This window comes from Carcharhinus amblyrhynchos, chromosome 24 (assembly GCF_965287045.1).
Source record: "Carcharhinus amblyrhynchos chromosome 24, sCarAmb.v2.hapA, whole genome shotgun sequence".
NCBI lineage: Eukaryota > Metazoa > Chordata > Chondrichthyes > Carcharhiniformes > Carcharhinidae > Carcharhinus > Carcharhinus amblyrhynchos.
In genome coordinates, this window is record NC_137347.1 from 25,168,648 (window position 1) to 25,183,769 (window position 15,122).

The 15,122-nt window shown below is 41.1% G+C and overlaps 1 protein-coding gene across 2 annotated transcripts in view; it reads right to left on the reverse strand.

The window, feature by feature from the left end:
* fndc5a (fibronectin type III domain containing 5a) overlaps positions 1 to 15,122 on the reverse strand; it is an 88,589-nt gene that overhangs the window by 17,065 nt on the left and 56,402 nt on the right. For both annotated transcript variants that reach the window (XM_080211329.1, XM_080211330.1), the window contains exon 3: positions 13,158 to 13,350. In XM_080211329.1, coding sequence (XP_080067455.1) covers positions 13,158 to 13,350 — 193 coding nt within the window. The remainder of the gene's footprint in view (positions 1 to 13,157; positions 13,351 to 15,122) is intronic.

Below are 15,122 nucleotides of genomic sequence, written 5' to 3' on the forward strand. Positions count from 1 at the left end.
TGGGTTCGATTCCCAAATTGCAACATTGTCTGTGTGGAGCCTACATGTTCTCCCTGTCTCTGCATGGGTTTCCTCCAGGTGCTCCAGTTTCCTTCTACAGTCTGAAAGATGTGCTAGTTTAGGTGCACTGGCCATGCTAAATTCTCCCTCAGGATACCCGAACAGGTGCCGGAGCATGGCGTCTAGGGGATTTTCACAGTAACTTCATTGCAGTATTAATGTAAGCCTACTTGTGACACTAATAAATAAACTTTAACTTTAGGTGCAGGATGTCTTCTCACAGTTAGTACCACATCAGATTCCTCTCCCAATGTCTTCCTCTCCCTGCCTCCTCTCTGTGTTCTTGTCCCACACCATCTGCCTACCTGTCCCTAATAATGTCTGCTTCCAAGTTTGTTTCCATTCATCTCTCAGTGAAAATAAGGGAGAAAACACTGCCAAGGCCAAGTTACATGTGATGTAAAACTTGCTTATTCTGAATTTAGGGAGAGACAGCAGGGGAAAGATGAGGATTTCAGCAAGGCATAATGAAACATGGTAAAAGAACATGGGGGAGGGAGTGGGACCATATTTTATTCTAACATAGGAATATAGAAATATAGAACAGTACAGCACAGTACAGGCCCTTCGGCCCTCGAAGTTGTGCCGAGCTTTGTCCAAAACCAAGATCAAGCTATCCCACTCCCTATCATTTTGATGTGCTCCATGGGCCTATCCAATAACTGCTTGAATTCATTTTTATCATTTTAATGCAGGTATAGATATGTGTACAGAATGGGAAAATGTGTGTGCCAGGAGACTCTGTTTATTCAATATTGCGACAAAGACTGTTTCAATCCCCAAAAGGGTTTGGAAAATTAATAAAGGAATTAAAAAAAGAACATATTTTGTCATGTAAATCTTTGGATAAAGGCCAAATAGGTGGGAGTTGATTTAATAGGCAATGTTTAGTTTTTGTTATTCCTGGCATTGGAGCTTAGTTTCTTAGTTACTTCATTTAGTGCAGCCCTGGAGAAATCACAGTGGGAGGATCAGGAGTGGGAAGAGTGGCTGTGGGAGGAGCAGTCATGGGAAGACTGGCAGTGGGAGGAGAGGCAGTGGAAGCACCAGGAGTGGGAGAAGAGGCAATGGCAATTTCTATATAAACTGTGTGCGTGTGTTTAGTAATTCAGATATTGAATTGTCTTTGAGTATTACTTGTGTGCATTTGTCTTTAATTTCATAAATAGTCTTTAATAATTGTTACACAACAACTGGGCTGGTTATTCACACTGGGAGTTTCACATGACTCTTCACACTATTCCAAAAACAAAACTATATACCTCCACAAACCTCACTTTCATAGATAACATCTACAGGGGCTGTGACAACTCTCAGCCTTCAAAGTCTGAGGCCTTGATATTAATCCCCTCCATGATGGGGAAAATGTTCTCCATCCCTATAAATATCGGGGGGCCAATATAAAAAGCTACGTGAAATTGACTAGTAATTTGCTAAACTAAACTGGAGTGGATTAATCATAAGGTTTAAAGTGAGGGTAAAGTATATTTGATGTCCAAATGTTCTACACTCTTAATAATAATATAGATGCTTAAGCTTTGTTCTTCCAAGTGAGAAATAACCTTGGTTTGCAACCCATTGTGGGGTAGTGTGAATTATGAGATCACTTTCACAAATGAACGCGTCAGTGATCCACACACTGTTTGATATTCAATAGACATTAAAACATTGCACCAAAATAGGATCAACACAGAAGTAGGTGATGGTGACTTCCCTTCCCTCACTTTGGAGAGGCACCTTTGCTGGAATTTTACTGTCCCGCCTGCCATGGGGATCAGAGCGGCGAGGGCGGAGAATGGGAAGATCCTTTGACCTCGGGCAGGATTTTACGGTTTTGGGACGAGAAAGGCCATGTCTATTTGACACTGCAGCATTGCTGAGTGAGGGAGGATTTTGATTTAGAGACTGAAGGCTTCTTTAATTACCTGCAAATGTTTTTGATATGTTATTGGATTCATGGGCATGCAATAGTCTTCCAGTACATGAATGCATTCCTCTGTGACGAGGCATAACCTGGATAATATGAATTATGTAGGAGCATTTGAATGCACCAGTTCTATTGAATTCCAATAGAAAACTGTAAAGCTAAAACAAAGTAATCAGAAAAAAAATGAATTCATGAATGAATTCATAAATTATTTGCACTGACAACTGTGACAATGAGAAAAGAAAGAATTTCCTCAGGAAAAGTATTGGCAGGAGTGGAGTGGCTCTGAGACTTTGGAACTCCCTTCCTCAAAGGCATTGGAAACACAGGGCAGAATTTTCCAGTCCTGCCTGTCATGGGAATTACAGTAGACAGGTATCATGCAAAGGTCCGCTGGCTTTGTATGAGACTCTTTAGCTTTGGGGTGTGTGCAGCTGGAAAATCCCACCCAGAATGTTTTCAAGGCAGAGGTAAATAGATTCTTGATATACAAGGGGTTGAGAGGTTATCAGATGTAAGCAAGAGCTTATGGTCAGATCAGTCACAATCTTATTGAATGGCAGAGCAGGCTTGAAGGGCCAAGCGGCCTACTCCTAACTCATGTGTTCATACTATGATAAAGATTCATATTATGATAAAGATTCCAATTATTCTAATAAAATTATTAACATAATATATTTCAGCTTCTGATGTGCTTGTCCCAATTTTAATTTCTGCTCTCAGGGCTAATGCAATTTATTGCCTGGTTGGCTGGCTGTGAGAATTCTAACATCAGTGGTGAGTGCTATGGAGCACCACAAGATCTGGAAATTGTGTTGTGAAAATAAGTTGTGGTTAAAGTAGCATTAAAGTAGTGATGTTATTAACAAATGCACAAGTGCATTTGTGTAATTTTTTTACTATTTGAGCAAAGATATAAAATCGATTAATGTCTTTCTTAAATTAGATTTTCAAAGAGATCTATTAGGAATTTTGTAATCTCTTTAGAGAGTGGAACAGGGGGGTTTCCAGCACACACGTCTCCAATTCAGATCCTGACTGCAAGAGCTGCTGCAGTATTCCAAAATAGGTCAGTAGCAAAGCTTCACATACCGCTCACATACTACTCCCTTTGAAACTCCTTCCAATTCTTCTAGCTTTTTGCACTGTCAGGAACCACCTGGTGCAATGGTGCAAAATATCTCACTGTCCAATTCTTGCTTATAATTATGTTACAGCAGCTAACAAAATGTGTAAATTGTATACCAGCATTGTAGTGACTCTACCAGAACTTAACAAATGAGTTGCACATGCAGAATATTCAGTTTGCAAGCAGAGACTGTCTGGGACACTGTCCCTGTACTTACTCACTCAAACTTATATTGTTGTGATAACTCCCAGGACTTACATGGGGAATGCCTGATTGAACTTCCACTAGGAAATTCCAGAATACAAATACCCATGGTGATGGGTAATGACATAAATAGGTGGAACTCTAATTCTGAGCCCTTTATAAAGTGGGTCCTTTGTTCTATCGTCCCAGACTGTGTACACACACCACAGGCTTGTGGTTTAAATTTTTGCTTTGTAAAATAAAACACAGTTCCTTTCCAGTTGTCTTCCTGAGTTATTAACACTGTATTTACTAAAAGGTCTTTGCTTTTCTTTGGCCTTTTACAATCTTGCCTCATTAGCAAAAGATTGAAATGCATCTTCAGTTTTCAAACCAGAGTTCTTCCCGTTATGGGTCTCCTTTTCCCAACTTTAGTTCCCCAATGGATTGGCTTTGCCACTAACTTTGTTTCTAGGCCTCACTCACACGTCCTGGTAAATTGATTTACTGTTGTCCCAAATGAGAGAAGAAGGTTCAACAAATAGTACTAAGTTGAGCAATACTCCATCTAAAAGAGATTCATTTCAAATGACTCCGAATCAATTAAGTCACTTAAATTGTAATAAGCAACTGTTTTCCTAAATATATTTAGATACGAAACTTAATGTAGCAAACAAATCTGCAATAATCCAAAAACTGTGTATTTCTGATCAAAGTACAAATAAGTTGGTCAAAATAATTTACCAAAATATAGATCTTGAGAAAATGAATTTCTGAGAGAGCTTAGCAAGAAACCTTGAGAAAATAAATGCCATGTGAAAGAGACCTTTGAGCAAAAGGCCATTGCCAGAGAGAACAATTTTTTCCTTTTAGCGTCTTGAAGAGGTTAGCCTCAGCTGAGTGGTTCAAACTCCACTCCAGAGACTTAAATCAAGACTGACACATCAATGTAATATTCTTCCCTTATGCAGTCCTTTAGGCTCAAGGGTGACTTCTTTCCCCTCCAGTTCAATCAGTTCTGAGATGGCTGATAAGTCCAATGCACGATTTGTGGCTATTGGCAAATGCAGGGCAGGTGGTGCTAGAAGATTCAGGCTGATGAGGTGTTTGGAGGTTTGTGCTCACTCTTAACGGCGCCTGTGTGTGCTCCTGATGAACTGTTTTGATATGTTTGATGCCTTCCCGAATAAATCTTCTGCATTTTGGTCAGTCACAAATCAGGGACTCTTATGAGCTAATGGGGGTGTCTGACTGCTTCAGGGATGCTTTGGGGGCATCCCAGTGTTCGCTGAACTGCTGGGAGTCTCATGCCATAACTGAGTTCCAAGTGGAACATTAGCTTCTGGCATCTGATATCAAGCAGATGAAAGGCATGTCCAGCCCAAAGGACTGGAGTGATTAACACCTCGGTGCTGGGCATGGTGGCTTGGAAGAACCACTGCTTCTTAGGATAATGGACTTGGGAAATCTTGCAAAAGCACAACTGATGATACTTCTCTCATGCTTTAAGGTGCCTGCTGCAAGTTAGTCCAACTTTCTGAGTACATAAAAGCACGGTGAATCATCAGTAAACATGTCCTTTGTCTCAGGTTTGATATCCTGATCCTCAAATGCTCTTTTCCTCAGTTGGCTGAAGGATGAGCCAACACATTGGAGGCGCTGATGAATTTTGTAGCCTTTGTCTGATTCATTGAGAAGAGACTTTCAAGATATGGAAAATGGTCCATGTTTCTGGAAGCTCGCCATTGATCTTAAAAGATGGGGAAAGTTATGCTGTGAGAGCTGCTTGGAAGAGTACTTTAGTTTTTTGGGTGATTAATGAAAGGCCCATTTTCCCACATACTTCAAGAAAGGGAGTCTACAATGATCAGAAATGCAGGACCCAGGTTCAATTCCAGCCTTGGGTCACTATCTGTGCAGAGGTTGCACATCCTCCCCATGTCTGCATGGGTTTCCTCTGGGTGCTCCGGTTTCCCCCCACAGTCCAAAGATGTGCAGGTTTAGTGGATTGGCCATGTTGAATTGTCTCTTAGTGTCTTAAGATGTGAAGGTTAGGAGATTAACAGGATAAGTACATGGGGTTACAGATATAGGGCCAGAGTGGGATGCTCTGTTGGAGAATCGATGCAGACTTGATGGGCAAAATGGCCTCCTTTTGCATTGTAGAGAATCGATGATTCTATGACTAGTGGGCAAAAACATATTCAAAGAATTAGATTTGGGCAATGATTTGAAAGAGAGGCAGAGAGGATTAGAAATGGAATTCCAAAACATGGGGTCTGATCAGTTGAAAATATGGTTGCCAATAGTGCAGCAAAAGAAATTGAGTGTGAAGGTGGCCATTCTTCCTATATGAGGTCTGGCAGTGAGTGAGGCAGCAACCATTACTGTTGAGCCCAATCCTGTTCTTACCATTTAAATGCTTGTGTTGACTTCCAGCAGCAGTGATTGGAGGGTAATTAGGAATGAATATTTAAGCCAGTTGTTTTCTCCCTCCGGCCTGGGGAAACTGAGGTTAATTATAGCCACTCTCTTGTTGGCATAGCTATGTCAGGAGTCAAAATGTGTAGATTTGGTACCCAGCTACACGGACCATTAAAATCTCAAGAATAGGTACAGAAAGTAATCAAAAGGCCTAATAGAATGCTGATCTTAGGTTAAGAGAGTGGGCTAAAATGTGACAGATGGAGTTTAACGCAGATAAGTGTGAGGTCATGCATTTTATTTGGAAAAATGTGAAGGTGACTTATTATTTAAATTCGGGGTGCTCTGGTGCAGAGGGATCTGGGTGTCCTTGTTCATGAGTCACAGAAAACTAGCATTCAGGTACAGCAGACAATAAGGAAAATGAATAGAATGTTGACATTTATAACTAAAGGAATAGAATATAAAGGTAAGGAAGTATTGCTGCAACTATACAAGGCATTGGTGAGGCTGCAGCTGGAGTATTGTGCACAGTTTTGGTCCCCATACTTGAGGAAAGATGTAATGGCATTGGAGGCAGTTCTGAGTTGGTTCACTAGATTGATTCCAGAGATGAGGGATTTGTCGTACTGAAGAGTGATTGAACAGTTTAGGCCTATACCCTTTGGAATTTAGAAGAATGAGGGTCGATCAAATTGAGGTGATACAGGGTGATAAAAGTTATAGATAAAGTTGACATGGAGTGGATACTTCCACTGGTGGGGCATTCCAGGATGAGAGGTCATAGTCTTAAGATAAAATTGAAAACAGAGCTGAGGAGAAACTACTACTCCTAAAGGATTATGAATTTGTGGAATTCAGTACCTCAAAGTGCAATGGATGCTGGAACAGTGATTAAATTTAAGGAAGAATTAGACAGATTTTTAATTAGTAATGGGTTGAAGGGTTACGGGGAGAAGGCAGGAAAATGAGGATGAGAAGCATATCAGCCATAATTAAATGGCAGAACGGACTCGATGGGCCAAATGGCCTAATTCTGCTCCTATATCTTATGAACTTATGACCTTTATAACTAGAGGACTAAAAGACCAAGGGATAGAAGTCATGTCACAGTTATACAAAACTGTGATCAGACCACACCTAGAGTACTGTGAGTAATTCCTGCAACTGCACCTTAGAAAAGATATACTGGTCTTGAAGGGAATACAGAATAGATTTACCAGAATGGTATCTGAACTAGGTTAAATTTGAAGGTGAGATTGCACAAAGTTAGGTTGTATTCCCTGAAATGTAGAAGGTCAATGGGGGATTTAATTGAGGTTTTCAAACAATTAAGGGGAACAGGTAGGGCAGATAGAGCAACTATTTCTACTGGTTGGGATCTGGTTCGGGTCAGAGTCTAAAAATGAGGACCAGTCTTCAGGGATGAAATTAGAAAACATTTGTACACACAAAAGGGAGGTGGAAGTTTGGAACTTACTTTCGCAAAGACAAATAGCTCGATCAGTTGCTAAATTTAATAATAAATTGATAGATTTTTGTTAACTAAAGGCCATGGGGCAAGGGTAGGGCATATGGAGTTAGGTCAGAGATCATGACATTGAATGGCAGAATGGGCGCATGGGCGCAAGGGGCTAACTGGTCCACTTCTGTTCCTGTGCTCCTGGAAGGCAGCACACAGACTGAACCTGGTCAGTATGGTTTGGTGCAATATGACTCAGTCTTCCATCAGAATAGCTATTAATTTGTAGAATTCTGTTCATGTGAAATCAGTAATGCAATCCGTGCACTGGGACCATTCTTTAACAGCGAACAGGGATTTGGATTCACTTTAGATAATAACGCTTTATATTGATTGTCAATCAGTCCACATGCATCAAGATTACAGGTCGTGTGTGGGAATTCAACTGGTGCCTCTTGCACATTGCCTGCGCTGGCAAAATGCATGTGGAATGACTGAGGTGAGAATAGTGGATTAACTTTGTTCTTCTATTTAAATGTCTTAAAGTACTGCTGCAGGCCATCTGGATATGAATAATTAATACATTTGTCTGAAAGTTTGCCAGTTGTTATTTTGGTAGCGTTTGATTGGAATTCTGTGGACAAGATACCAAGTCAAATTTCATGACGATGTCAAGTATTTCTACTGTAATGTGCCACAGCAAAATTTCAAGGCTTGTGAGTTTAATGAGGAGCAGTAAACACCATTCTGGTTTGGAGCGAAGTCAGATTTTAGATCGCCTCTGCGTCAGCAGCATTTATTACTTCATTATTAATCAATATCTAATTCAAATTAAGAACTCATTGTATCGAGGCCTTGCCCTTCAATGAAATCTGAAAGACATGCATTTCGGAAAGTATTACCAGAGATATTAGAGGAACAATAGTGCAGGCTGCTAGGCAGAGGTGAGCCATACTTTTACTGCTGATTGCACATTTAACATATTCAATTGTGATCATTTAAATGTATTTAAGGAAACTAAGTGATTGCGTGAGATGAATCAGAAGTAATGAAGTATTCTACCCTTCATCAAAAAAAACCCTGAAGGTAACTTATTCTGTTCATTTTAAGTTTACAATGCAACCATCAGGTTAATAACAGTATTCATTCAGCTATAGCCCACCATCCACAGTCCGTACTTTGTTTGATGTCTGTATTTATTTGATCAATCTGAACCAATATATAATGCTCACAAGGTTTATTCTTTTATGGTATGTGGGCGTCATTTGTTGCCCACCCCTAATTGCCCTTGAACTGAGTGACTCACTGGGCCATTTCAGAAAGGCAGTTCAGAATCAACCACATTACGAGGTAAGGCAGGCATATATCCTTCCTTAAAGGGCATTAGTGAACCAGATGGGTTTTTTTATGCCAATCGTTTCATGGTTACTGTTACTGAGACTAGCTTTATATTCCAGAATTACTAAGTTCCACCAGCAGCTTTGGTGGGATTTGAACCCACATCCCCAGATTATTAGCTGAGTCCCTGGATTACTAATGACGTTACCATTATGTCTATCTCCATCCCTCCCCTACCCCTCCTTTTTCCAGTATGTCAGTCATGACTTGGTTTATAGCACTGAGTCACAAAGTTATAGTATATGAAGGATTGTGAACAAAAATCATGTCAGATCCTTCAGTGCAGTACTGAGGTAGTGCAGCACTGTTGGGTTCACAGTTTTGGATGAGGCATTAAACTGAAACCACAGCAGCCCTCTCATGTGGGATAAAAGATTCCACAATCCTATTCTGAACAAGAGCAGGGGAGTTATTAACAGTGGCCTGGCAAAAAAAAAATTCCTGAAATAAATTATCTGGCCATTAGGATATTGGCCAGGTTTGGAGGAGTTTGCTCTGCATAAATTTGCTCCCATATTTCCCACATTATAAGAGCGACTGCACTTCGCGGCTGTTAAAATGCTTTGAGATATCCTGTGGCCATCCATCGCAATGTATAAATGCAAGTCATTCTTTTGAAATGGATTTATAGCAGATCTAAACAACGTAACCATTTTCCTTTTAGTCTTTATGTAAGGAATGGTTATATTGTTATTGCACTCACCTCTTGGTAACAGTTATTTATTTTACAAGATTTTTCATGGGCACATATATAGAATTGTATTATGCAACTCAGCTAGATATGAAATGGATCGTGTATGAAGCTTTATTGGCAAGCATAAGAAAAAGTACACAACATGGATTAAAAAGTTAAAAACAGTTATAGTAAAATGAGGATCTCAGCTTAACATCAGTGAAACATCAGTGCACCTTTTTTGACAAGTAATAACCTATCAATAATAGCACTGTTTGATTGGAAATTATATGCTACGTATTTGATCATCCTTTGACAGTGACTTCCAAACCCGTGACCTCTGCAAGAACAAGGGCAGCAGATACCTGGGAATACCACCACCTGCAAATTCACCATCACGACATGGAACTACATTGCCATTCCTTCACTGTCGCTGGGTCAAAATCCCTCCCTAACTTGGGTATTCCTACAGCATTTGGACGGCAGCAATTGAAGAAAGCAGCTCACCAATCACCTTCTCAAGGGCAATTAGGGATGGGCAACAAATGCAGACCTGTTCAGCAAAACTCAAATCCCATATATAAATTAAGAAAAAGCTATTGTTCTGTACATCATTGTAGCAGGATAGAGGTGTTCACGACCAGGAGAGGTTTGGACAGAGTGGGTCGGAAGAAACTGTCCCTATAGTAGAAATGGAGGATGCCAATTTAAAGGTGATTGCCAAAATAGAAGTGGTCACAAAATTGTTATGGTGCAGAAGGAGACCATTTGCTCTATCATGAGGAATAACCGTTATGCAATGGGTTCTGGAGTGCACTGCCTGATAATGTGGTGGAGGCAGATTCAATTGCAGCTTTCAGAAAGAAATTAGACAATTATCTGAAGAGAGAAGATTTGCTGTGTTGCTGGGAAAGGCAGGGAAATGGGACTAGGTGAATTTCTCTCACAGAGAGCCAACTTGAATGCAACAAGTTGAATGGCCCCCTTCTGTGCTATAACCATTTTATGATTCCATCCACAGGGACATTGCAGCATAGTGTCAATGGAACACAGCCACAAAAGCAAGACATCACTGGACGACATGGTGGCGCAGTGGTTAGCACTGCTGCTACACAGCGCCAGGGACCCGTGTTCGATTCCCAGCTCGGATCACTGTCTGTGTTTGCACGTTCTCCCAGTGTTTGCGTGGGTTTCCTCCAGGTGTTCCGGTTTCCTCCCACAGTCCAAAGATGTGTGGGTTAGGTTGATTGGCATGCTAAAATGATCCTAGTTTCAGGGGTATTAGCAGGGTAAATATGAGGGGTTACAGGAGTAGGGCCTGGGTAGGATTGTGATTGGTGCAGACTCGATGGGCTGAATGGCCTCCTGGGCAGGCTTAGCCAATGATGAATGAAGTTCATTATTTAATGTTTAACTAGAAAAATGTTACATAACAGTAGTTACTTGGGTACATATCAAGGATATACTGTGCAGTATAAAGTTATATTCGGTTTGTTTAAAATATGGTCAATTTTCACAGCTTATTCACAAATCTAATTTGGATTTAATTGTGAGTCAATTTGTCTAGGAACATTGGATCCATGCAAGTCTAATTTTTGGATATTATATTGAACTACATGCATGCAGTCAGTAGTTTTATTAGTTAACTTGCTATTTAAAAATGTGAATAAAATATTCGTCAAAATTTCCATCTGCACTACTGATTTTATATAGAATTAAATATATGCATGGTAGATAACTAACCTATGGAACGCATTTTAATGCGCCATTCCTTCTTAACTGTTTCTATCTTCCTACCTCCTGTTCCATTTTCCCTCAAGCTGCCTTCTTGTGGACCTCCTGACATGTTCTCCACCACAGGTAGCGTAAGGAGGCCAGTACTGAATCCAGCCCAACTGGAATGGGGATTGAACGCCATGCTGTTGACACCAATCTGATCCATACCAGTCAGCTAGCCAACTGAGCCAACCCCCACAAGAAGTCAAGTTGCTGTAGCAAACATACACTTTTACATGCATGTTATAGCCTGTAAAGTAATAGTAGCGGTGATGCCAAAGTTCTTTCCCTCACATGGCTGGCCAGGAGTCTCTCCCACTCTTACTGCCTGCTGATTGGTGTCTGTTTGGAAGGATTTATAAGTTGATACTCAATCTGTTTGACCATATTATGAACACATCCTCCTTGGCCATCAAGTCCTGGAGTGGGATTCAAACCCACAGTTTCTGATTCCGTTATAGTGATGCTGTCCACTGCACCATAAGACTCCCCCCTCAAGCAATGTCTCAGTTCATCTCTTCAATAAGATTCACCTTCTGCATCTTTTATCCTACTTTTATTAAATGTATGGACACCTAATTTCTCTTACCTCGTCAGTACCCAAGAGTCATCATCATAACTCACATCTCCAAAAACACATCCTCAATCTTTTTCCCTCAGTAATTTCTCAACCATTCACCAACTTACTATTCTCTCCATGAATCTATTGTTACCTCCCAAATTTATTCTCACTTATGTAAATTCAGTCTCTTCAGTTTGATATTTGTGCTGACACAACACCTTACAGTCCCAATCAAAGACACAAATTTGCATTCTCTGTGACTGTGACCATGGTTCTCTATCACGCATCCTCCTCGACTTCTCTGCATCAGTGAGAAGGTTAATGGCACTTTCCTCCCTTGATGTGTTTTCTCCCAGTCAAGCTTGATGGAATTGTCCTTGCTTACTTTTACAATAACCTATCTGATGATAACCAGAACGTCTCCAGCAGTATATCATTGCCACAGGAGCTCTCTCTCTCTCTCACTCACTGCCTACTCCCACCCCCATACAAACAGACACACATGGCACATGCACACACCCGCACACCAAAGCCCCATCCTCATCAGCCAGTCTCAGACCAAACAAGACTGTTTACAAATTCAGCATCTTACTTAATCTCAAGCAGAGCTCTCCTAGTTTTCCGCTAATACTATCGATTCTCACTTCTGTAATGTCATCCTGTATCGCCTCTGCCTCAACCCATCAGATACAGAATCCCACACCTAAGCCTTTGTCACCTCCAGATATGACTATTACAAAGCTCTACTCCTTCATCTCCCATCTTCAAACTCTGTAACTTTCTGCTCATCCTAAACTCTACTGACGAGATCCTGTCTTGCATCATTCCACTAACACATTATCCCTAAGCTACAGCGTCTGCCAGTTTCACAATGCATCTAACTTCTTGGGGAGTCCAACTCTCTGCACTGTTGCATGTGTGTTGTAGTTTAGAGCTATGAAAACAGATGATCGGGGCTCCAATCTGTTCTTACAGCCTGTCATTGGCATAGAAAGATTTACAAGTTGATTCTCAATCTGTTCCTTCCTTAGTCATCAGGTCCTCGAGTGGGTCCTGAGCTTTAAGCTCAGAGGCAGGGATGCTACCCCTTGGACAACAATGCCTCCATATTAATCACACTTTGTTGTTGTTTCTCTTTCCGCATCTGGTGATGCGCAAGGCAGAATTTAATCTGTTCCCATAGTGAGGTTTTTGCTGGAACAGGTTGCTAGTCTATCACTAGAGACTTATAGCTTGAGGGGTGCTACTTCACATTCAGCATGGCTGACCAGAAGTCTCTACCACTCTTACGTCTTGCCATTGGTGTGTATTGGAAGGATTTTGCAGGTTGGTACTTAACTGTTGCCCTTGGCATCAAATCCTGGGGTGGGACTCAAACCTGGAGCTTCTGGCTCAGAGGCAGAGATGCCACAAGGCCTCAACAATAATCACACATACAGAACAACATTAAAAATCTTTGCAGCTTACTTAGAATTATAATATTCAGTTACAGGATGCAGCCAGTATCCACATCGTGTTTTGATCATGAAGCCATTCTATTAAAGCGCTTGGGTCTACTGTTACCTTTTGAGGCCGATTTCTCAGCTTCTTTTGGGGTCCGGAAGGAGATAGCGTCACTCACAGGGCTCACACCGCTCAGACCAATTGACTGGACGTGGACAATGTACTCGGTGTTCTCCTCCAAATCCCACAGTACACAGGAACGGGTTGTGGTATTCACTTCCTGGATAAGGCGTAGCATTCGCACATCCTTTTTCTGGGAATAAAAAGTATTTTTGTTAAGGTTGAATGAAAAGTTTACATTTTTGGATAATTATAACAAAAGCAATGGGATGATACACTCCACTTAGATTGAGAATTTAGCGACATTCCCTTAATAGCAGAAACTGCTATATCAATTCCGCAATTAACCCACTGGGTAGACTGAGCCTGAAGAAGTAAGTCAACTTGCAGTAAAGGGGCACAGCAGCAGAACAATGTTCTAACTTTTTCCTGTGAAAAGTTTTAATCCAAATTCTGTTCAAGTCATGGTAATCAACAATACGTAGAATTTCAGAGGGGTTACTGTGCATTTAATACAATAATGTCACAATTTAGGATCCAAAGTTAAGAAGTTTAAGTTAAAGTTTATTTATTAGTCACAAGTAAGGCTTACATTAACACTGCAGTGCCAGTTCAGGTCAATGCACCTGACCAGCACGTCTTTCAGACTATGGGAGGAAACCGGAGCACCCAGAGGAAACTACGCAGATGCAGGGAGAACATGCAAACTCCACACAGACAGTGACCCAAGCCAGGAATCGAACCCAGGTCCCTGGCACTGTGAGGGACCAGTGGTAACCACTGCTAACCGCAGTGGGAAATAGGAGATTTATATTGTTGTGGTGGTGGTGGTGGGGTGGGGGGCGGGGGAGGGGGGGTGTTGTCGGTGAGGGGGCACTATGCACCTATCACTGGCCCTCTATCCACTCCCCACAGCAGAAAGATTTGGCGTTCTTGAAGATAAGAACATTTCAATGCTACAAAAATCAATGTCAATTTCTAGAAGTGGTTCAACATTTTGGTAGTTGCTATGTTTTAGGAAATTCTTTCATAAATGTTTTTCAGGGTGAGATCATCTGGAACATTGTGCAGATAGACATTGGGCGGAATTTTCCCCTCCCACCTGCCCACAGGAACCATAGCGAGCGAGGCACAGACCATGCAAAGGCCGATCGACCTCGGGTAAGGTTTTCCAGGCTTTGGACAGGATTTATAGCCCACTTTCGCCCCATGTGTTAAATAGGAATTCATCAATAGAACAATTCACTCCAAAGATCCTGTGACTTATTTCAACTTAAAGAATGGTCACAGCTTATGGCTGTCACTGTATCTTTCTTCATTGACTTGCAGTTATAACTCGGTCCTGTTAAATATTTAGGTACTTTTTTTTAAAGAAGATTGAAGCGTCTTTATGTTCTTGCGCAAAACCTTTCAGTATTGCACACTGGGAACACAAGACTCCTGAGATTACAGTGTGACAGACAGTCATGAATATTCTAAAATGTCAAAACATTGGGACATATCGGTTTAAATATTTGATTGCATTAAGTTTGAGTTCTGCTTAATTTCAGTTTCATGGGGATATAATTGTTATCATCACTCTCCAGAGGGGCTGACAATACAGGAACTGACTGAGATTTATTGGTTTGCATCTGTTTCCTGACTGTTTAACGCCTGTTACGGTAGATAAATAAAATAAGCTGAAAAAGAAACAATTGAAGGAGCTGCTGCAAATTTTGGCTTTTAATGATTATCACCACATTCACATTTAATCGTTGAGATTTCCATCCAGTTTCAGAGCCATGTCCTGAGAAGGCATTGATGGCCATGGACTTGTGTTTGGTCCATGGTTTTATTTGGCAAGATATTGCAGTAGTTTGCAATAACCTTCTGCAGATGACTGACCAGGAGACTCCCCTACTCTCACCACACGCCATGGGTGTGTAGGGAGGATTTGCAGCTTTGTGTTCAATCTGTTTGGCAACG